The sequence below is a fragment of the Cervus elaphus genome, chromosome X, assembly GCF_910594005.1.
Source record: "Cervus elaphus chromosome X, mCerEla1.1, whole genome shotgun sequence".
NCBI lineage: Eukaryota > Metazoa > Chordata > Mammalia > Artiodactyla > Cervidae > Cervus > Cervus elaphus.
Window position 1 is genome coordinate 158,691,893 of NC_057848.1, and position 25,039 is coordinate 158,716,931.

The following is a 25,039-nucleotide window of genomic DNA, read 5'->3' on the forward strand; positions in this document are numbered from 1 at the left end:
CCCAGGCATACAGTCCTATTTGTTCTATGAAACAGTCAGCTCTGTTTTCACACTTGAACAGATGCTAGCCTGTGCTAAGCTTGCCCGATTCTCTCTCCCAGGGATGTGGGTTCGAGTTAAGAGTTTGGTTTAGCCTGCACCCTGCACAGTGAGTATGTAATATCTGGAGCCGAAGATGGTTGAGAAGATTTCACAGATAAAAATGCCAGAAAATATAGACAAATCAGGAGGAAAGCCTATAGAAATATGGTCCTCTCTCCCAATCCATCCATGTCCCTGGGTTCAATGAGTCACCCCTGTATTGTTATAATAATGAACACAGTTTCACTAGCTCAAGTTGCTCTTCATGTTTTGCCACCAAATGAGCCCTGCAGAATGCAAAGACAGGATCCAGCTTCAAAAACCTCTCAAGAGTTCAGCAAAGGCGTCCAACTTGCCTCACCTCTTAAGACCTGCTTCTAGAGTCTGTCTAGGTTCTCTTAACCTTGTTACTCACTGTTCCAGGCTGGGCTCTAATTGGCCTGGTTTCCAAGGAGGAAAATAAGGGAGTAACAGTGAGGTGTTTCTTTTACCTGCGGCTGTTTTGCATCAGGCAATCTCTCAGTTTAGAACTGTACACTGTGAGGCTTGTACATTGAAGGTTATGTGGCAGACTGTCCTCCAATCATATTCTTGTGCCTTCCTGTTTTCAGTAGCATCTCCTCCTCAGTTTGAGCTAGGCATATGGCCATGCAACTAAAAACTAGCCGCATTTCTGTGTCTTCTTTGCAAGTAGGTGAGGCCATATGGCTAAGTCTAGGTGAAAGGTATCCAAGAGAAATGATGTATGCCACTTCTGAATTATGTCCTTAAAAGTAACTTATTTTCTCTCCATTTGGTCCCCTTCCCTTTTCTGGGACCTGGAACATGAACATGTTAGAGGTGAGCCACCTCTATCCCTCTGTGAGGGATAAAGGCAACCCTCACAGGATCTGAAAGATGATGACAGAAGCGACCTGGGTTCTGGACAGGTATGCTTCTGGACCACTCACCAACTCAGACTTCTACATAGGAAAGAAGTCAGTTTCTTTGTTATTTGAGTGACTGTTACCTCATTTTTCTCAATCAGCTGAACCACTGTTTGAAGGAATATAAACTGGGATCTCTAGATAAGAAAAATCTTCTTAGCCTTCACCCTGGACCCTGATTTCTCCCATGGAATTCTGAGGACAGCTTTCTAAGAAGTGAGTTTTTATTGCCTTTTCTCTTCTTGGAAATGGTAGATTCCCATTAGAGATGCCAATCATCAATCCCACAGATATTCATTCTACTGTTGACAAACAGGAAGAGAGAAGGGAAACAGAATCCCAACCACACTGAGAACTTCATGCAGGCAAGCGGACCCTGCCACGCAAGCTCCCTGGAATGCCCTGGGGTACCGCAGGACACCTCCTGGGGTTCCAGAGAAGAGCTTAGGCCACAGAAGCTGGCACAGGTTCGGTCACAGTATTGCCACACAACACCCTCTAGTTCTAAACTGTTCAAGCAATTCTATTTTCCCAAAATCCATCCTTAGCAGATACATAAAATATGGGAAAAAACAATCAAGCCAAATTATTTCTAAGAAAACCCCACTTCTGTCCTTATAGGCAGTTCATTAATGATAACACAATCTAAGAGCTGTTTATTACTTATAACCTGGACTCAGCAGCTCACTTGGAGAGAATATTTTATTAGTTCCTCTCTCCTATATGGAGTAGACAATGATGGTATCTGAAGCAGAATTTGTTTCTTATTAATAGGTCAGTTCTAATGCTAATTTCCCCAAAAGCTGATGACCATTTTGCAACTTGCTTTGTGACTCTTTTCTCAATTTTCCCAAAGATGGTATATAATAACAACCACTCTAAATGCACTGGAGAGAGATTAACTTACTATATACCATAGATGTTTAAGGGCATCAGAGCTTAATTCTCTCCCAGGACCCTAACCGATAAAGGGCTATACAGACTAACCATCATGTGTCTGGCTGTCCTCTCTTCAGGTCTTAAAAAATTATGAGTGTTAAGTTGCTCCTTATCACTCTAAAATGAACTGGTCTGGGACCTGAAGTAAGTCTTATACAGTTCCCTTATGGCAAAGCTTAAATCCCTGACATTTATAGCACTATTTGTGTCGCTGGTGGGTGCTAGCCTCTCTCACCCTGACCCCGTGAGCTCACCTAACTAGTGAAAGAATATCATGGTGAGGGATGGTGACTGAACAAGCAGATAAAACAAATGGCTCTTTTCAACAAATGCTGCTGGGACAACTGGAAATCCATATGCAAAAGAATGAAGCTGGACCCCTTCATCACATTGTACAGAAAAATGAGTTCAAAATAGACCACAGGGCTCAAGGTAAGAGCTAAAACTATAAAGCTTGTAGATGCAAACACAGGAACAAATCTTCATGAACTTGATATGGGCCATGGTTTCTTAGATATGAAAGCAAAAGCATAAGGGACAAAAGAAAAACATTAGATAAATTAAACTTGATCAAACTTAAAAATATTGTGCTTCAAATAGCGTCATTATGAAAGGAAAAAGACAATGCACAGGAGAAAATATTTGCAAATCATATATATGACAAGGGATTTATATCCAGAGTATATAAAGAACTCATAACTCAAAAATAAAAAGGTAAGTAATCCAAGGAAAAATGGGCAAAAAATATGAGTAGACATTTTTCCAAAGAAGTTATACACATGGCCAATAAGCACATGTAAAGATGCTCAACATCACTATTCATTAAGGAAATAAAAATCAAAACCATGAGATACCATTTCACACCCACTAAGATGGCTATGATAAAAACCCTAAAAATCAAATAACAAGTGTTGTTAAGGAAGAGGAAAATCTGGAACCCTCATACTTTATTGGTAGGATTGTAAAATGCAATAGACACTGCCACTCTGGAAAACAGTATGGAAGGTCCTCAAGCTGTTAAACATAAGTTACCATCAGTCCAGTCCAGTATGAGTTGCTCATTCATGCCTGACTCTTTGCAACCCCAGGGACTGTAGCACACCAGGCTCCTCTGTCCATGGAATTCTCCAGGCAAGAATACTGGAGTGGGTTGCCATTTTCTTCTCCAGGGGATCTTCCCAACCCAGGGATCGAACCCAGGGCTCCTGCATCGCAGGTAAAATTCTTTACCATCTGAGCCACCAGGGAAGCCCAAAGTTACCAAACGACCCAGCAATGACCCAGCAATTTGATTCCTAGGTATAAATACTCAAGACAAATGGAAATATCAGTCCACACAAAAATCTGCACATAAATATTCACAGCATCATTATTCTTATTAGCTATAAAGTGGAAACAACTCAAATGTCCATCAGCTGATGAATGGGTGAATAAAATGTGGTATATCCATATAATGGAACACTAATCAGCAGTTTTAAAAAATTAAGTTCTGACTTATGATACAACATGGATGAACCTTAAAAACATGATACTAAGTAAAAGAAGACAGTCACAAAAGGCCATATGTTATATGATTCCATTTATTTATTTATTTATTTTTCCATTTATTTTTATTAGTTGGAGGCTAATCACTTTACAATATTGTAGTGGGTTTTGCCATACATTGACATGAATCAGCCATGGATTTACATGTGTTCCCCATCCTGAACCCCCCTCCCACCTCCCTCCCCATCCCATCCCTCTGGGTCTTCCCAGTGCACCAGCCCTGAGCACTTGTCTCATGCATCCAACCTGGACTGGCGATCTGTTTCACACTTGATAATATACATGTTTCGATGCTGTTCTCTCAGATCATCCCACCCTCGCCTTCTCCCATAGAGTCCAAAAGTCTGTTCTATGTATCTGTGTCTCCTTTCTGGCCTACTTCACTCTGTATAATGGGCTCCAGTTTTATCCATCTCATTAGAACTGATTCAAATGTATTCTTTTTAATGGCTGAGTAATATTCCATAGTGTATATGTACCACAGCTTTCTTATCCATTCGTCTGCTGATGGGCATCTAGGTTGCTTCCATGTCCTGGCTATTATAAACAGTGATATGATTCCATTTAAATGAAATAGCCAGAATAGGCAAATCTATAAAGACAGAAAGTATTGATAGACAATGGTTGCCTGGGATGTGGGAGTGGAAAGTGACTGCTAATGGGCACAGAATCTCTTTTTAGGGGCGATGAAAATGTTCTACAATTAAACTGTTATGATGAGTGTACAACTATATAAATATACTAAAAACCATTGAATTGTACACTTACAAGAGTGAAATGGATGCTACATGAAACGCATCTATATAAGGTTATGTTTTTTTAAAAAATGAAAAAAAAAAAAAGACAAAGATATCTGCTTGAATTCCACCAGTGGCCCTTCCATCTACTTTGGAGCATGTCATAGCCACCACTCAGTTGTCACACAGCCAGCACTGATGTGAAGTACAGATTACAGTGACAAATTGAGGAGAACATCAAAGAAAGTTTATGCGTCTGTATCTCGAAGATCCATCCTCTAGACTGGAGGATGGCTGGAAGATGGCCTAAGCTCTCAGGGACCATTAAGGACAAAATATACTTCCTTGATGCACTAACACCACTAGGGAACTGTCCATTTGGGGAAAAAAACAAAAGCTATCACCTAAAGAAGAGTGCTGCACAGATTCAGAATGGGGACTGACTTCATCAGCAAGCTGCACCAACAGAACCTGTTACTTTTCTTCCCATAACAGTGTAAGCAGGAGAAACTCTGCAGCAGACCCTGAGACCTGTAAGGAGCAGTGTTATGACACATCCCAAGCATCTGTGTTAGTGACTAGTCAGGCTCACTTGAAGTCACACATAGCAGCACGTTTCTGCCCTCAATTTCTGCCCTCACTCAATTTCACTGAGGCAAATGATGGTTCTTCTTAAAGTAAAAGTCTTCTGGAGAAGGATGGTTTGTCCAGACGATGGTTTTTTTGGTCCCTGGCAATGTCCACAGGTGTCCCTACCCTCTATTCAGCTACAAAAAGATATCTTAGAGGCTCTGCATGTGACCATTCTGTGCTGAGATGCTCAACAACAGAATCTCTTCATGGGAATGAAAAGGACTCACATACTGCATCTACTCAAAGTTGGGTCTGAGGGTCTTGAAGCTGGTCACATGCATCAAGGGGACATGAGATAAGACAGGTAAAGAAGGGAACTATCATTTATAGTACTGTCTTCTTCCCAGGAAAACACAGGCCAGAACAAGCAAGAAGAGTGGGAAGGAAGGGAAGAGGAGAGAGGAGGGGAAGGAAATCAAACCAATCTGAAATACACCCCAGCCTGTGACTCACTCACCCCTTGGGTCAGGTTAAGTCTTATCACTTAGAAACCCTCTTTCTTAAAAAAAAAAAAGAAAAAGAAAAAAAAGAAACCCTCTTTCTACATGACTGGGAGACTGTAATACCATCACAGAAATGAGTGAGGTAAGACTATAACCATTAAAATCACACCAGTCCAAGGGGTTGAGTGTAAACATAAGTTTACATTTGTATATGCAGATTTAAAATGAAAGTTCTGACTATGTGCTCATTTATCTGTCCTACTTACTTTTGGACTGCTGGATGGGGTTTCACGGTTGTTACAGAAGCTGGCCCGCCTACAGTGGTAGAAGGCTCTTGATTTTCTGTAGCTTGATTTTCAGGTCGGAATTTCCTACGGATGGGCTTCGATGGAGGCTGAGAATATGGTATCTCCTGTGGATTAAAAAAAAACAGTTAAACAAGTAAATGCCACCCATCTTGTCAATGCCTTATGTTCCTCCTGGCCTGTCCCCAAGGTCAGTCATGCACTCTATTCAGACTCCACATCCAAGGACATGTGGCTGATTTGTGGCTTGGCAAGACCTGGAGGAACCATCAGATTCCATGGGCCTTTCCTTCTTTTTTTTTCCATGTATGCAGCCTATTACCTTTTTGTTACCTAGAAGGACACAGGAATCAGGTGCCCTCTTTACCTCCTCTCCTTTCTTTTTTAAATGCTGTGTGCATCTCACATCACAAGGCCTTTCCTTACTAAAGACAAAATTCTCTCTTGCCTTACTTTGGGGCTTTGGGGAATACATTCTAAATAAGTTCTAAGTTTTAAAGTTTATAGAGGTCTTCATCATAAACTCATCATTCTCCTACCCTGTGCTCTTACATCAAGCCAAGATGGTGAGCCACTGTGTCTTCTGGAAGGAGGTAGCTGGCCTGCTTTCTTGGAGGCCCTACCCCATCTGTCCTCCCAAGTGTAGCACACACTCTGTGATGGGAGGAGGGCCTGAGAAAACGGGGCAGAAGAGAGGAGGGGGAGAAGAGCACGCGTTCACAGAGAGCACGGTGAGTGAGTGAGCAAATGCACTGGGGATCGGTGACATGGAGGGCCAGGGTAAACTGCGGCACAAAGACTAGAAAGGGGAGACCACCCAGGCCCCCTCGGCACTCCTCGAGGCTCAGCAGGGTGCAGGGCTCTGCTAAGGGCCCTCCCCATTGCTCCTCTTGGTCTTGCCAAAAGCAAGGCCACCATATTTAGATTAGAGGTTGAAGACGGAAGTACAAACTCTCAGAGACATCAAGGTGGAGCCTAGGAATCATCAGGACCCTAATCTTCACAAAGAACCCAGATTCAAGGAAATCTGGATCATAAACATTCATGTCAGGGCATGAAAACTTTAAAACAGTCTATCGGCTAATAGAGGCAAACAGCCTTGGGGAGGGATCACAAGGCCATCACAGTAATGCCCTCATGCTGGCCTTACCTTCTTTGTTGGACTACTTTCCGCAGCTTGAGAGGGGGCCCTGTTCAACTGGGGATGCAACTCGGCCTCAGATGCTTGTTCAGACTGTAGCAAAAGATTGCAGAAAGGGAAAAAAATGCAAAAATACAACCACCTAAATGTGTAGTAAAGAGAGCCTAGGAAAATAGTTACTAAGGGGAAACAGCCAAGGATGGTCAGATCTGCCAATCCTTGAGAAAACTTTCTCTAGACCCTGCTATTCCCTCCCATCTCTCCTCCCAGTACTGTTCAATCTTAGGAAAAGAAGTAAGAGGAATGTCTTCTATAATTGGATGTATGTATTGCTAAAAACTAATGCTCTGAAAGTGCAAACTAAAAATAACAAGGCCTAGTGAAAAAGTAGGGGAAAGAAATTAAAATTTCAACTCAAGCACTAAGAAATACAATAATTATAATAAAAAGCACTGAAATTTTTATTTTCAATTTCTGATAAAGAAACACTAGTAGACATGACTGTTTACCTTTAAAAAAAAAGGAGAGGGGTAAGCATGATGGAGGGAGAAAACAGAAGGATTCTGGCTGCTGAGGGATATGGAGTCCATGAATAAAAACACAAAGACGGGGGAGGAATGGCCCCAAAGGCCTGCAAGACAGTGGGGCCACATGGCCCGACGGTGGAGCCCAGGGAGCAGGGACACCCCGTGTGGCTCCCTACCTTCCAGGGTTACTACATTTGGCGCTGCTAGAGTCCTTGGTTTTCAGCAGCTACTAGCCAGTGAAGCAAAATGTTAACATGTGAACCAATATGACTTCCACGTTATTAGTCCTCTATAGACTCACAAGCTAATCTGCATCACCAAAACACATGGCAGCACACAAGCTGTGGCCTGAGCGCACCCACTTCATCGCTAACTGGGCCCTCTTCAAGCTCTAGTGGAGCCCCGCTTCTTCCTTCCTCTGACCCTACTCCTCTCCACCTCTCCTGCCAACTGCCCTCAGCACGTCCCAGCTGCCTCTAGTCTTCAGAGACCAATGTCCAGCTCAGCACTCTCGTCTCCATTTGCAAAGCTCCTGTCCCTAGCATCTGATGAGCCAGTGTCCTACTTGGAAACATTCTCTCTTCCTGTTATGGCTCCTCTTATCCCTCAGATGTGGGGTTGGGGGTTCTCCTGCTCCATTTTCCCCTCCCTGTTCACTCTTTCCCAGAGTAAGTCCATCTGCTCCTACACTTCCACTGCCTGCCCTGGATCCTTGGTGCCCAATCCACTCCCACTCACTGCCTCTTCAAAACCCACGATGCAGGCACTCAACATGCCTGATTTCTAGTTCCAAGTTTTTCTTATAGCTTTCTCCTTTCCATTAAGGCTAACTGTATTATTACCGTTACTGTTACTGTTATTAATAGATGTATACTATGAACCACCAAAACCTTGCTATGTGTCACATGTTGCTCTAGGTGTTTTCCATGGATTATTGCATTCATCGTCACAGCCCTAGGAAGCAGAGGGGAAATTGAGGATCTAGAAGGCAAGGAATTCACCCAAGATTATACAAAGAGCAGAGTGTGAAACCAGGCTTCAGGTCCCAAAGCTGGGCTCTGACCACTATGCTATATAGCTGCTGGCACTCTTGGGCCTGAGTATTATTCACTCAAGAAATATTTATCCAACAGCCATGACAGGCAGGGCATGTACTAGAACCAGTGTTCAAGGATGAATAAGTCCCAGACCTTGCTGATGAGGAGCTTGAAGTCTAGTAGAAAGGCAGAGAAATGAGTGGGCAAACAGGCTTCAGGGGAATAAGGACTCTGCCAAGGACATGTGGAGCCTATAGGAACAGCTAGCCTTGTGGGTGACCAAGACTCAGGCAAAGGTGGCATCCCAGCTGCAAGCTGGGTGAACGGCCAGATGTGGCCAACTAGAATGATCCTGAACAAAGCCTCTTGATGAAAGTGAAAGAGGAGAGTGAAAGAGTTGGCTTAAAACTCAACATTCAAAATACCAAAATCATGGCATCTGGTCCGATCACTTCATGGCAAACAGATGGGGAGACAATGGAAACAGTGACAGACTTTATTTTCTTGGGCTCCAAAATCACTTCAGATGGTGATTGCAGCCATGAAATTAAAAGACGCTTGCTCCTTGGAAGAAAAGCTATGACCAACCAAGACAGCATATTAAAAAGCATAGAGACATTACTTTGCCAACAAAGGACCATCTAGTCAAAACTATGGTTCTTCCAGCAGTCATGTATGGATGTGAGAGTTGGACCATAAAAAAACCTGAGCACCAAAGAATTGATGTTTTTGAACTGTGGTGTTGGAGAAGACTCCTGAGAGTCCCCTGGACTGCAAGGATATTAAACCAGTCAATCCTAAAGGAAATCAGTCCTGAATATTCATTGGAAGGACTGATGCTGAGGTTCTAATACTTTGGCCACCTGATGCAAAGAACTGACTCATTGGAAAAGACCCTGATGCTGGGAAAGATTGAAGACAGAAGGATAAGGCAACAACAGAGGATGAGATGGTTGGATGGTATCCCTGACTTGATGGACATGAGTTTGAGTAAGCTCTGGGAGTTGGTGATGGACAGGGAAGCCTGAAGTGATGCAGTCCATGGGGTTGCAAAGAGTTGGATAAGACTGAATGACTGAACTGAACTGATCCCTCCCATCAAGAAGCTTACAGAAGCCTCTTAGGTTCATCCACCAGAGGGCTGACAGAAAAAGCAAGAAGAACCACAATCTCACAGCAGCTAAAACAAAAACCACATTACAGAAAATTAATCAAGATGAAAAAGCAGAGAGTTATGTCCCAGATGAAGGGATAATATAAAACCCCAGAAAAACAACTAAATGAAGTGGAGATAAGCAACCTTTCAGAAAAAGAATTCAGAATAATGGTAGTAAAGTGGATCCAGGATCTCAGAAACAGAATGGAGAAGATGCAAGAAATGTTCACCAAGGCCAGAAGAACTAAAGAACAAGCAGTGATGGACAATACACTATAAGGAATCAGTAGCAGAATAACTGAGGCAGAAGAATAGGTAAGTGAGCTGGCAGACAGAATGGTGGAAATCACTGCCCCAGAACAGAATATGGAAAAAAGGATGCAAAGAAATGAAGACAGCCTAAGAGACCTGTGGGACAACATTAAACGCACCAACATTCACATAATAGGGGTCCCTGAAGGAGAAGAGAGAGAGAGAGGACTTGAGAAAATATTTGAAGACATGCATAGCTGAAAACTTTCCTAACATGGGAAAAGTCAACTAAGTCCAGGAAGCACAGAGAATCCCAGGCAGGATAAACCCAAGGAGGAACACACTGAGACATATAGTAATCAAAATGATGAAAATTAAAGATAAAGATAAAATATTAAAAAGCAACAAGGGAAAACCAACAAATATTAATAACATACAAGGGAATTCCCATAAGGTTATCAGCTGATTGCTCAACAGAAATTCTACAAGCCAGAAGGGAATGGCATGATATATTTAAAGTGATGAAAGGGAAGAACCTACAACCAAGAAAACACTACTCAGCAAGACTCTCCTTCAGATTTGATGGAGAAATCAAAAGCTTTCCAGACAAGCAAAAGTTAAGAGAATTCAGCACTATCAAACCAGCTTTACAACAAATGCTAAACGAACGTCTCTAGGCAGGACACACAAGACAAGGAAAAGACCTACACAAAATAAACCCAAAACAATTAAGAAAATGTTAATAGGATCATATATTCATAATTACCTTATATGTAAATGGATTAAATGCACCAACCAAAAGACATAGACTGGCTGGGTGGATGAAAACATGTACATGCATGTACTTTAACTTAACACATCACTCCATTTGACCCCCAAAATTGTGTGTAATTATTTTATATTGTTTAGGTTAACCATGTTCCCATTATCGCTTGCAATTATAATTATTTTTTATTTTTTATCTGGTTATTAATTGTGAAAATTGATAAATATCTTTTACTATTGTGACTATGTAGCTATTACTGACTTAATACCATTATACCATGATTGGTCAACAGAAAAAATAATAGAATTCTATATCACCAAAACTACCATTTAATAGAAAACCCTATAATCAGTTTTTAAAATTCAGATGTATATCAGAATTATCTTGGAACTTTTTGAAAAATACAAATGTCCAGGTAATGCTTTTTTTCTTCAAAGCTCCAGATATGTTTCAAATCAGCAGCTATGTTTAAAAACAAATGGACTATATGATGATCTTTCAGTTTTATCTAGTATGTTTCACTTTTTCTATTTCACATTCAGCGCTCCCATTTCATTCAGTTTATGTTTTCCAATTTCTCCATCTCTTCTTTTTTTGATGTTCTTTCTCAAGCCTTTATCAAGTGTAGTAGAAAAGCTTTAGAAAACGTGAATTTTTGCCCAACTAAAAATTTTATGACATTCTGATTCTACTTGTTTGACAGTATGAATAGAATGCTAGATTTCTAATTTAAAATAATAGATATGCAACAATCAACAAAGGTTTACTGTATAATGGGAACTATAGTCAATATCTCATAATAGCCTATAATGGAATATAATCTCAAAAATAATATATGTGTCTATGTATAACTGAATCACCTTGCTGTGCATCTGAAACACTGTAAGTCAACTATACTTCAATAAAATTTACATATTAAGAAAAAAAGAAAAACATATTTTCATTCTGCTTTTGCAACAAAAAACTTGGACAGGTCACATGGACTTGGAAGGTGCTGCCACTTAGGATGTTGAGAACTACTGAGGAGCTTTGATGGGAAAACATGGGCTCTGTTCAGCTGGCTTCCCAGAAAGGGACAAAGGCCCAGGGTGGCTAAGCATTTGGATTCTCCACCAGAAGAAGGGTTCATTCACTTATTCAATTAGACAGATAATTATTTTATACATCTGATGTGCCACTTTTCAAGAATCCTCATCTCGAGCTCTGCTTTTAGGCAACCTGACCTGAGACACCAGGCAATGTGCTCCTGGAAGAGGGGAGTTAAAGCATTCTAGTATGTTTCTCCTTGGGCTCTCTCTTGAATAAACTATTCTGGGAGAAGCCAGCTGCCATGTCCTGAAGCACTCAGACAGCCTTGTGGAGAGGCCCACATAAGAAGGAAGTGAGACCTCTTGCCAGCAGCCATGTGAGTCTGCCATCTTAGACGTGAGCCCCTCAGGCCGTCAAGCCTTCCAGATGACTGCTGTCACAGCTGACATCTTGACTATGGCCTAATGAGGGACTCTGCGCCAGAATCACCCAGATGAGTTTCTCTTGAATCTTTAACTCATAGAAACTTTGAGATATAAATGTTCATTATTTTAGGTCTCTTAAGAAACACTCCAGTATGTCTGGGACTTGGGGTCTAATAGAGTGGAACAAGAGTGAACAGTGGAGAAAAACGGGAAAGTTGAAGCTGGAGCAAGACAGCAGAGTAGACCACACTCGGTCTTACGGACTGTTGTCCTGGCTTGTTTTATCGGCACTCAGCACCGTTCCCCATGACTAAGCTCTTCCCTGCACTGAAGGGGATTGGAGCCTGGGAACTACATTTATAAAATCTACTTTCCACACAGTTTCTTGCTGCCACTAAGTCACTCATATGAAATCAAAGAAATAAGAAAAAACAAGCCATATTACTGCTCCTCTGACAGCGGTGGGCAGAAAAGCATAGGCTTCAGGAGTCAAAAGTATCTTGCCATGGACTCAGGCATTTCCCTGCAAATCATGACTCTGGTGCTGCAGACAGCCTGAGCATTTCCAGCTGTTTCCTTCAGTTCTTAGAATAGCTACGCTTCCTGAAAATTGTGGTAAACCTGATAGCATTGGCCTTCACCCACCTTCACTTCTCTAGCACATCTAATTCTTTTTGTAAGTACCTAATTCTGTGCATGAAATCTCTTCCAGTGTGAAATACCTAGAGTGGTCTCTGTTTTCCTGACTACACCTTGGTTGGTACATCCATGTTGAGGATTTAAAGCTTATCCTGGGGGTCACAGAGGTCAACAAGAGATTTTAGGTAGGGAAGCAATCTGACAAGATTTGGTGTTTTAGAAGGATTATTCTGAATCTGCTGAATGAAACAGATTGGAAGAGACCCATACTGGGGGGAGGGAACTCAATTAGAAGGCTAAAGAAGAAAACAAGACAAAAGACAGTGGTCATTCAAACCAGTCTGGTGAGAGTGGAGACAGACAGCTTTGAGAGCTATTTGGACTGGAGACCGGATACCTCCTTGGAGATTGGTGGAGTGTGGGAAGTGAAAGGAAAGAACAGTGGCACATGGAATCCTGGCTTCCATCTTAGACAATGGGCAAATGGTTGAGCGAGGAAACAGTTTAAAGCAACAGCAAAGAAACATGGCCACACAACAGCTGAAAAAAAACTAAGCAGACTCATCACAAAGCAGTGCTAGAACCACCCATCCAATCCGGGTTCTAAGGTAACACCAGTTCCACGAATTTCTTAGAGGAGAGATTAGCAAACTTCTTCTGTAAAGAGCCAATAGTAAATATTTTCAGTTGTCCAGGTCATTTGGTCTCTGGGTCTCCAGGTCTCTGCTGCCAACCTGCAACTCTGCTGCTGAGTGTACAAGCAGGTATAGAAAATACAAGGAATGGGTGTTGCTGTGTCCCAATAAACTTTATTTACAGAACAGGTGACAGGATAGATTTGGTGTGTGGGTCAGTTTGCCAGTCCCTGACCTGGAGGGGAAAAGATCCTACACATAAGGTCAGGAAACACCACACAGTCTCTCTCCCTCTTAGAAATCCAGAGAACGCACAGCACACCACATGCTTTGAACTCCTGTGAGGTAAAGGAAGCCTTTGTTTAACCCAGCAGTTCTCCAGACTTATTTGGCTTCAACTCCTTATTCTCATATAATTCACATTACCACCCAGCAAAACTAATGTCCTGTGTAACACACTTGGGGAAACACTGACCTACAGACTGGGTTTTAGAGGAACAGAGGAAAACCATTACACCTGATTTGAAAGGCAAACACCATTCAAGCCAAACATACATCGTCCCCTTCTAGCCCTGGCCAAGAGTGTGAGGCAGGGTGAGGACACTGCTGCAGGGCAAGAAAGGGCTCCCTTCCTGCCTCCCTCTTTCTCTGCAGTAGCAGCTGTTATTGCTGCTGCCAACTACTTCTCTGCATGAATTTATTTACTGGGCTCCTTTAAAGCCTCCTGGACACAAACACAATAAAAATCATTCCTTATGGTAGTCAGATTAACAGAATACAGATAAATTATGGATTTTTTTCCTTAAAGTAGCTTAAAGCAAAATAACTCAGGTTCCAGTTGCAGATGAGCTCACAAAGGCCCCACGGTGCCCATCTGAGACCAGTTGCTCATCACATCCCCTCACCTGGGCCACTGCAGAAACTTCAGTGGGTCTTTTCCCAGCCTTTGGTTTTTCCCCTGGTCCAATCCATCCTGCATACCACTGAGGAACTCATCTTGCAAAGCACCTTCTCATCAAAACATATGTTTTCAAAGCCCCTCGATGGGTCCCTAAGGCCTGGGCACACAACACACTCCTTCAGCTGGTTAAAGCTCTTCCAGCGTCTGGCTCCAATCTTCCTCCGCATCATAACTGCACTAGTTTGCCCATCTGGAACCCACTCCAGGCACGTAACTATTACCTAAATCTTCAAACATATCAGAAGTTTCTTCTCAACTCCATTCTGTTCTAGACCTTCTAGCCCAGTGGTTCCCAAATAGAGCTGCACAGGAGAATTACCTGGGGAATTTTTATAAATTACAGACTTTTAGATACTATCCCAGACTTCTCTAATTAGGATCTCCTAGGTCTGGAGCATTACAACTTCTATTTTAATAAGCTCCCTGGGTGATTTTTATGTAGCCTGCCCAGACCAACTAGGGACCACCGATGGCCCAAACTCTTCAGTTAAAAAATGAGAAACCCAAGTCTCTAAGGTCCTAGTCTGGAAAAGGCCACAGGTGCACCAGTAAAAACTAAGTTGGTTTCTTAATTGTTTTCTTCTCCATTTACCATGGAGGGAATAGGTGGTATATGTAATATGGTTTCACAAATAAATATATATTTGAAGTTGGGAAAAAATTTTAGCAATAAGACTTTTGTTTAAATGTCAGATTTGCAACCAAAAAAGAATCAAATCTCATTTAAAAAGTAAGTAGTCTAGTTGCAAAACCAACTGCTACCATGTGAATAACTGATGACTTTTTAAAAGTTGTAATATTCATGCAACTGACAGATTAGAAAAAGAAATTCAAGTTTCATTTACCTCCCAAGAATCCAGGCAGATCCCAAGACGGAATCACAAAGGCTGAGGCTAATTTCTAGACAGATGAACAAACAATCCTGCTACAGCCTCTCAGGGATCTCCAGCATCTTATTGATATCCTCAGTGTCATTCAACCTGACTCCCACCTCTGCTGGGTAAGGACACACCAGAAAACCATGTGGTCAAACCCAGGCATAGAAGTTGCAGAACCAATGGCCAGCAGCACAGTGGCCACAACAAATTCCATCATTTCAGTCAGTCTCAGACAGAGAATCCAGAGGACTGAGTTCTCTGTAAGAACAATTTCCAAAATCCATGACCCAAGTCACTTGTGAGAGATAGAAATGTAGCTGAAGTATAAGCACCTGGAGGGCAGGAGCTGCATCTTACTTCACTCTTGCTTCCCTGGTACTGAAGCTGAGGGTCAGCGAACAGCAGGTCCTCTGATCAATGTGTGCAAGGAGCTAGTAATGAATCCAACACTATTTCATATTCCAGTGCACAAGTCAAAACCGTCATCCCATGTTAACTGGCGCCACAGAGCAGAGCAGGTACAGGGCACAGACTGTGGAGTCAAATCCAGCTTGGCATTTGCTTGGTACATAACCTGGACATCGGCTTAACCTCTCTGAGCCACAGCTTCATCGTTTGCAAAAGGGGATAATCCACCTAACTTCTAGTGTTGTGAAGATTAAGTGAAACATCTGTCTTTGAAGGACAGGGAGGCCTGGCGTACTACAGTCCATGAGGTCGCAAAGAGGCAGACACAACTGAGCAACTGAACAACAACAGGGTGCTAAGCACAAAAACAGAGTAGCTATTCATTAATGGCAGCTGCTATCCTGATCAGGAAGACAATTATAATTGGTTTCCCAGTCATAGGATCTACTTCTGTAAGTAGAAGTTAACATAAGGAACTGTCCCCCTCTTGCCAAAAGATGAAAACCTTGAGCGGGAGAGTGCACCTCAAAGTCCTACCTTCACTTGATGTTTTACCACACTTATAATGTTGAATTCCTTTCCCATTTCCATTGCTCTGTATTAATGATGGAGGGTTTCAATAACACTTTTTCTAACTGCTGATAGCTCATACATAGACTGTGATAAATGTCCCCTTTGGGGATGACATGGCCCTTCCTGCATGAGCCAGGTCCATCAGAGAAAGGCGACTTCAGAAAAAAATTCAATTAGAAATAGCTGGCTAGAGAGGTAGCTATAAAAATTATGTAAGAGTTAGGAATCAGCCATAAAATAAACTCAGTATTGATGAGGATGTAGAAGTGAAATGAGAATACTGTTGATGGAGTATAAATCAGTACACTTTATAAAACCATTTGGCAGCATCCACTAAAGCCAAACATATGCTTACCGCATGACCCAGAAATTCTACTCCTAGGGATAGACCCAAGAGAAATGAAAATACACATCCACTCAAAAACTCATACATGAACATGCATAGCAGCATTATTTATAACTGCCAAAATTTGAAAACCACCCAAATGTCCATCAACAGTAGAAAACAGTGATATATTTGCATACACAATGAAATACTATACAGCATTGATCTACAACTGCATACAACGATCTGGATAGATCACACAAACAGCATGTAAGGAGAGGCCAGGCACAAGAGTATACACTTCATGGTTCCACTTCTATAAGGCAGGAAACAAGTAAAACTCATCTATGCTGTTAGGAGCCAGAACAGTGGGAACCCCAATAATAAGAATTGGAACTGAAAAATAGCGTAAGAGGGACTTTCTGGGTGCCAGTAATATTCTGCTCCTTGATGTAAGTGCCAATGACAGATGTGCTGAGCTTGTGAAAATTCATTGAGATGCACACTCAATGTGTACCTACTGATACATATTATACTTGAATAAGAAGTTAAAAAATAAATCCAGTAAAGCCAATTTCCTGTAATGTCCTTAAAGTGCCACCTAGTGGCACAAGTTAAATAAAAACAAGGAGGAAGATTCATTTCTAGTCAAAAACATGGCCTCATTTCTAACATTTTGGGACTGGGCTGGAACAGTCCCTAGATTTAAAAACAAACCAACAAACGCCACAAAAACAAAAACCCTACCCCCTGGCACAGAGAATCCTGACACAAAGCTTTAGTGGTAAAGCAAAGCTGCCTACAGCAGAGCAGGCTGGTACCAATGAGCCAATGATGATGTGCAGCCCTTCCAAACTGTGCTTGCCATCAGCCACGGTGGGAATATTTACAACACGGATGTCAGCAATGGCTACAAACAGTAGCTTTTTCTTTCATCAGAGAGATTTACCAGCACACCAGTAAGGGATACCTACAGAACTTGCTGAGCAGAGCAGGGTGTTCAGGAGACAGGAAGAAACAGCTCCTTTATCCTGTTTTCCCAGGACAGGCTTCTCTCCCTCTTCCTCACCTTGAAGGCAAGGCCTTAGTCAATTTCTTCTAATTATGCTTGAGAAACACAGAGTTGGGAAGGTCCACTCACAGCAAGCCTTTGAAGCTGTCAGGTGAATAAAGGATATTTGCTCAAGGTTCTGCTAGTGAAGTCTGAAAGAGTATCTTGACCAGATAAAGGTCCTCCAGGTAAAGCCGCAAACTATAGACATAGGCATCGCAATCCTCATGGTAGGAGAAGATGGGTTAAAAGCTTATGGGGGACTGTCTTTATGCTGATTCTTTTCCTTATCATTTCCATTATTTAAAGTAACAGGTGAAAATATGGATTTCACCTACAGATTGTAGTTTGTTGACCCTGATGTAGGCCAGCCATGAAAAATCACAAATGTGGGAAAGAACGTGATTCTAACACAACCCAGTCTGGTACTCATTCTGGGCTCATGATCACAAAGTTCTGGCTGTCCTGAGTCTGTAATTCTGTTTGCCAGCTAGACTCCACCTCTGCTTTGCTGGGCCTGTACTGATAATTATAATAGCTCATTGTCGTGAGAGCTGACCATATGCCAGGCACCATCCTAAGCGCTTTAGAGATCTTGACCATCACAACCTTATGAGAGTAAACACTACTACTATAGCCATTTCACAGATGGTGAAACTGAGACACAGAGAGGCTAAGCAAACTTGTCCAAAGACACACAGCCAGTAAGAGGCAGAGAGAGGATTTGAACCCCGAGTCCATGTTCTTAACTATTCTGTCAGGCTTCCTCCCTAGCCCTGCCCTCTGGGTGTCCTTTACCATCCACTCCTAATGATACCACAGCACAAGGGGCACCCTCCTATCCTGCTCTGCTTCTGCACTTGCTTCTCCCCTGACACATAGGGGTGTTTCCTGGTTTCTGTCACTGTTTAGTGGGGGATAGGTGTCAGAGAAGAGAAATAAGTATCCCATTGTTCAGAAACCTAGAAATCAGGCATAGCTGCCTCCCAGGGCAAACACTGGGCTATTTTGTTAGTTATACAAAACATGGTGTCCAGCTATCACCTACAACCCTTGACCATAGAGCATGAGGAAATGGTTTAGATGAGATACACAAAAAATGACAGGTACATAGGTGCACCATGAGAGACCGCAGGCTGGAGGGCATTATGCATAACTGCTTTCAGACAATGGGTGAGACGGAAGGAGCTGAAGGAGGACCACATCACAACCTTTGCATTCCTACAGTTCTCAGCCAAGTGTGGGCCTCTTATAATCACCTTTCGTTAACACCTGATGAACTGAGTAGATGAACTTAAGGAATCTTCCAGAGGAGTGATGCTAGCATAGTAAACTTTACACAGTAACATCACAAGCAAAATAGAAGAAGAAGAAGGAAAACAAGCTACTAGTAGTGGGATGAAGCTAATTTATTAAGAGGTTTCAGAATATAAAATGTATCGCTGATAATGTGTCAACTCTGTTGTTAAGAAGAGAGAAGTTAAGAAAAATAACTCTGAGACACGGTTGCATAGTAGAGCATAGTAGGAAGAGCTGACACTCAGAGTCTAGATAGTCTAGATCACAATGGCAGCTTCAGGCCTTACTTGCTCTGGGCAAATTTCTGAAGTTCTTTGTGCCTTAGTTTGCTTATCTGCAAATTGAGGACAGCAACAGAACCTACCATACATGGTTGCTAGGATTAAATGAGTTAATATTTATAAAGCACTTAGAAGAGCAGCTGGCACATAAGCACTATATGTAAGTACTTGATAAATTAATAAAGTAAATAATCACAAAGCCTCAATGGTTTGTATACTTTTAAAATCAATTTTGAAATGCATAAACAATAATTATTTATGATTTAAAACTTCTGCCTCTTTTTTTCCCCTTTGAAAGCAGGATATGAAATACACTTGGCTTTCTGCTATACCAAATATGGCCCAGTGACCAAAATGTGAAAGCTCTTTTGGCAAAGATGAACATAAGTCTGCACTGGGGAAGGCACTTTAAAAATAAACATTTTAGCTTAATGTTAGGAAATACTTCATATTTAGAAAATGGGCACAGAGACTGAAAATCCATATTAACTTGTGCTTAGCAGATCTATAGTTACTTTTTATGATGTGCAATGAATACTTTTTTCTTTCTCTTTCTCTAAAGGTTTATCATTAAATTTCAAGCACCTACCCAGAAACCTTTCCCAGTTTTCCTCTTCTACAAAAGCTAGCACTGTCACTTACTAGCTATGAGGCTCTAAGTACCTCACTTCTGCTTTCTGAACTTAAACTTTCTGTTCCATAAAATGCTATGCAATGACAGATGACAGCACAAGCAAAAAAGTGTTAAAATAAAGACTGAGACACACTCAGCATCAAGATAAAGATCCTCGTGTGGCCAAATCACAAATTGGTATATAAGGCTAAGGGTTCAGAAGTAGGTGGAGGGAGCTGAGTGCTCAAATACAGCATAGTAAGGGCTTTAAATGCCCCACATGAGGCAGGGGGCCCATAACAAGATTCCCTGAATCCAGAGAACAAGGTTAACACTTCACTACCTGTAAACCTACAAAGCGAGGAAGAAGTCTGTGAAGGCGTTCGGGGCTGCCTACTTAGGAAAGGAAGCAGAAGCAAATAGAACATCATAGCCCAGTCTTGGGCTCAGCCACCATCTGGTATCATCTTCACGATCCCTGACATTTGTACTGGAAAGAAGTGCTGAACCTCAAGAAGAAGAATTAGCCCTAGACTAGAGGCCCATGGGTGCAGGACTGTGGGGTATGGCTGGCAGAGACACCACTGAACTGCTAGAAATGGAGGAACTTGGGAGAATGAAATTCAAACTCCAATTTCAAATGAAACTGTTAAGTAAATTTCAAAAAAAAAAATATGAAAGGAAAAAACACAGCTCTAAGAATTTACTTCTGACAAAAATGAAGACAGAACAAGTTGAAAATAAGTAACTTTAAAATAATTTTATTTAGAACCCACAAAGTTAAAAGTAGGAAATACATTCCAAAAAGGAACAGAGAACTATGAAACAGAAATTGGGAAAAGCAAAACAAGAACAGACTGACATAAAAAAGAATGGACTATAAAACCTGGAATCATATACAGTTACTCAAAAAGAGTTATAAGTTTAGAAGTCAAAGATTTCATCCACAGCCAACCCAGAGAGATCATGACATAAAAAGATGAAGAGCCACGACTAGAAATAAAAGATGTATTGACAGACATAGAAACATACCTAATGAGTTTCAGAAGAAAACAGAAGAAATAAGTAAGGAATAAGAACCTGCAGAGACATGACTGAGAGTGCTCATTTTCCAGATGGAAAGTGCACACCAATCATATCTAGAATAAATAAGTTTAAATCTATACCTAGACACATCACAGTGAAGTTGCAATAGAACACTGAATATAAAATTTTAAAAGTTACCAAAGAGAAAAGATAGTCACTCCAAAGGAACACAACGTAGATTCACAGAATACTCAGCAGCAACAAAAGTAAATGCCAGACAAGAAGAAGGTAATACATTCAAAATGCTGAGGGAAAATAACCTCAACCTAGAATTCTACATGCAGCAAAATAACCACTTAAGAGAAAGGGCAATAAGAGTTTACTATTCAGAGAACATAGATGGATTTAAAAAACTATTAGATGATGTATTTCAGTAAACGGTTGCTTTGAGCCTCAGAATTGCTGGAGTTATCATAACTCTATGATTATGCAATGTTATATGCTTCATCACAAGTTCTGAGAGCATGGTCTCTTAAAAGTAGCTTCCAAAGGCCATTTTATTCTGATAGAGCTTTGACTTTATTTTGCTTCTCATAACACTTTTTTCCTTTCTCTCGATCAATCTTTAGTTGAAAGAGCAAATCTTTATAAGAAAAACTGCCTAATTTCCCCACCAAAACAGCTGTTTAAACTCCTACTAATTACTCAGGAGTCTACTTCCAAATGGTAAACAGTAAACACGTGACATTTACGATTGAAACATACAGAGACATTCAAGGATACTCAAATTCATATACCTACTACTCACACAGAATCTCCTCAAAATAGAGAATGCACTTATATAAACAAGTTATCATGAGATAGCTAAATTATAAATTAATTACTAAGTGACCCTTTTAGACTAATAAAAAGAGTTAGTGGAAATTCACTGAGGAATTAACTTCAATGGCCCAGTGACAAGACAACACTGGCCAGCAACAATGGGAAAGGGATTCAAACTCTGACCACAGCATAACGGCCAATACCTTCAGGATCACCTTCAGAGAGAAGAACACCTTATTATCAAAAGCTTTTAGGTGGTACAATCAATTTTCTGTATTCAGATATTTTCTACTATTCTCCATGTAGTCATTCTAATGGCTTTCTAATATTCTATTAGGTGGATATACATACAATACTCGTAACCAGACCCTTCTTCTCGAACATCTGTGTTGTCTGTACTGTTTGAATTTTTATTGATAATACTAAAATAAATGTCATATAGAATTTTTTCTTTCTTTTCAACTAGTTCTTGGGGAAAATTCTAATGGCATTTGTTGAAAGATGGCACACGTTGAGTGGTCCTTTTAAAAGGAGGGAATTATAATTAATCTTTCCTCCTCTATTCCAATCTCAGTATCTTGTCACTCCCTCTTCTCCTTGAACTTCTCACTATAGCCATTTCCTTTGCTTTTTGAATTTCTCGTGCAGAGTCAACTGTACTACTTTTCAAATTTCTTTAATAAATCCTTATAAGGGGACTTTCAGAACTCTCAAAATTCTATCTAAACCACAACTGTTTCTTCATGGTATACCAACCTAGGATTACAATTAGCTTTCTGAGTAAACTACGAAACAATTCTACAACTAGGTATCATAGAGTGAAATGTACTAGCAAAGTCAATACAAGAAAAAAGGTCTTACACAAAGCAGAATAATCTACTTGAATCTTCAGCCTTGATAAATTCAAAACAGTGTGATCTATAATGAGAGATACATTTATCAGAACCTATTTTAATTTAAAATACAGCCTTTTATTTTAACTAGAGGACAACACAAGATTAATTACATTCTTGGTCAGTAAAGCTAAAGGTTTGTCCATTTTGCTGATCTTCTCAGAAACCCAACTTATGATTTCAATGATTTCTTGCTTGTTTTCCTATTCTCTATTTATTTCCACTCTTTATTATGTCTTTCCTTCTGCTAGCTTTAGGTTCAGCTAGTTTCTCTTCTTTTTTTTTTAATTGAAGTATAGTTGATTTACAATATTATATTAGTTTAAGGTGTACAGCATAGTGATTCAGCATTTTTATAAACAATACTCCATTTAAGGATATTACAAAATGGCTATAATTCCCTGTGCTGTATCTAATCCTAACCCTTGTTGTTAACCTATTTTATACATAGTAGTTTATACCTATTAATTCCATATGCCTATCTTGTACCTCTCTACTTCCCTCTCCCTGTGGTATCCACTAGTTTTCTTTAACTGTGAGTCTTATTTCTGTTTTACTATATACATTTGTTTGCTTTGCAGATCCCACACATAAGTGATAACACAGTATTTGTCTCACTTCACTAAGCATAATATTCTCTAAGTCCATTCACATTGCTATAAATGGTAGAATTTCATTCTTTTATATGGCTGAGTAATATTCCTGTGTATGTAGGTGTGTATGTATGTATGTACATATGTGTGTGTATGTATACATATGTACATATGTACACACACACCACTTCTTTAACCATTACTCTGTTGATGGATACTTAGGTTGCTTTTGTATCTTATAAATAATGCTGCTGTAAATACTGGAGTGCATGTATCTTTTTAAATTACTTTCTTCATTTTTTTAAGATGTATACTCAAAAGTGGAATTGCTGGATCACAGAGTAGTTCTATTTTTACTTTTTTGAGAAAAAAACTTCCATACTATTTTCAAAGTAACTGCACCAATTTACATTTCTATTGACAATGTACAAGAGTTGCCTTTCCCCCATACCCTTGTCAACATTTGCTATTTGTGGTCATTTTTATGACAGCCATTCTGACAGGTGTGAGGTGACGTTTCATCATGGTTTTGATTGCATTTCTCCAATAATTAGCAACACTGACCATCTCTTCATGTGCCTGTCAACCATCTACCTATCTTCTTTGGAAAAATGTCTATTCAAGTTTTCTACCCATCTTCTAATAAGGTTGCTTTTATTAAAATATTGAGTTGTATGGGTATTTATTTATCCTGGATATCAGTCCCTTGTTGGTCATATAATTTGCAAATTATGTTTTCCCATTAACTAGGTTGTCTTTTTGTTTTGCTGATTATTTCCTTTGCTGTGCAAAAGCTCTTAACTTTAACTTGGTTCTATTTGTATATTTTTGCTTTTATTTCTTTTGTCTTAGGAAACAGATTCAAAAACATATTGCTCTTACTTATGTCAAGGACTATTCTAGTTTTATGGTTTCAGGTCTTATAGGTAGATCAAATCATTTTAAGCTTACTTTTGTATATGGTGTGAGAAAATATTCTAATTTAATTCTTTTACATGTAGCTATCCAGTTTTTGCAACACTATTTACTGAAGAGATTATCTTTTCTCCATTGTATATTCTTGCCTCCTTTGTCATAGATTAACTGACCATACATGCATAGGTTCTGGGCTCTCTGTTCTATCGGTCTATGTGTCTGTTTCTGTGCCAATAACATGCTAGTCTGATTACTGTGGCTTTGAAGATAACTACTAGCTCCTCTTACATTTGGAAGAATTTTCCTTTGAAGCTGTCTGATACAGGACTTTCATTTGCTTGGAGCTTTTGTTTTTTTTTTTTTTTTTTTTTAATTTTTTTATTAGTTGGAGGCTAATTACTTCACAACATTTCAGTGGGTTTTGTCATACATTGATATGAATCAGCCATAGATTTACACTTATTCCCCATCCCGATCCCCCCTCCCATCTCCCTCTCCACCCGATTCCTCTGGGTCTTCCCAGTGCACCAGGCCGGAGCACTTGTCTCATGCATCCCACCTGGGCTGGTGATCTGTTTCACCATAGATAGCATACATGCTGTTCTTTTGAAACATCCCACCCTCACATTCTCCCACAGACTTCAAAAGTCTGTTCTGTATTTCTGTGTCTCTTTTTCCGTTTTGCATATAGGGTTATCGTTATCACCTTTCTAAATTCCATATATATGTGTTAGTATGCTGTAATGTTCTTTATCTTTCTGGCTTACTTCACTCTGTATAAGGGGCTCCAGTTTCATCCATCTCATTAGGACTGGTTCAAATGAATTCTTTTTGACGGCTGAGTAAAATTCCATGGTGTATATGTACCACAGCTTCCTTATCCATTCATCTGCTGATGGGCATCTAGGTTGCTTCCATGTCCTGGCTATTATAAACAGTGCTGCGATGAACATTGGGGTGCATGTGTCTCTTTCAGATCTGGTTTCCTCAGTGTGTATGCCCAGAAGTGGTATTGCTGGGTCATATGGCAGTTCTATTTCCAGTTTTTTAAGGAATCTCCACACTGTTTTCCATAGTGGCTGTACTAGTTTGCATTCCCACCCACAGTGTAAGAGGGTTCCCTTGTCTCCACACCCTCTCCAGCATTTATTGCTTGTAGACTTTTGGATAGCAGCCATCCTGACT

At 40.5% G+C, this 25,039-nt stretch overlaps 1 protein-coding gene across 3 annotated transcripts in view; it reads right to left on the bottom strand.

Annotated features, from left to right (window-relative positions):
* REPS2 (RALBP1 associated Eps domain containing 2) overlaps positions 1–25,039 on the bottom strand; it is a 268,277-nt gene that overhangs the window by 24,909 nt on the left and 218,329 nt on the right. For all 3 annotated transcript variants that reach the window (XM_043896996.1, XM_043896995.1, XM_043896993.1), the window contains 2 exons: positions 6,760–6,843; positions 5,571–5,716 (listed from right to left, as the gene is read on the bottom strand). In XM_043896996.1, the coding sequence (XP_043752931.1) occupies positions 5,571–5,716; positions 6,760–6,843 (230 nt within the window). The remainder of the gene's footprint in view (positions 1–5,570; positions 5,717–6,759; positions 6,844–25,039) is intronic.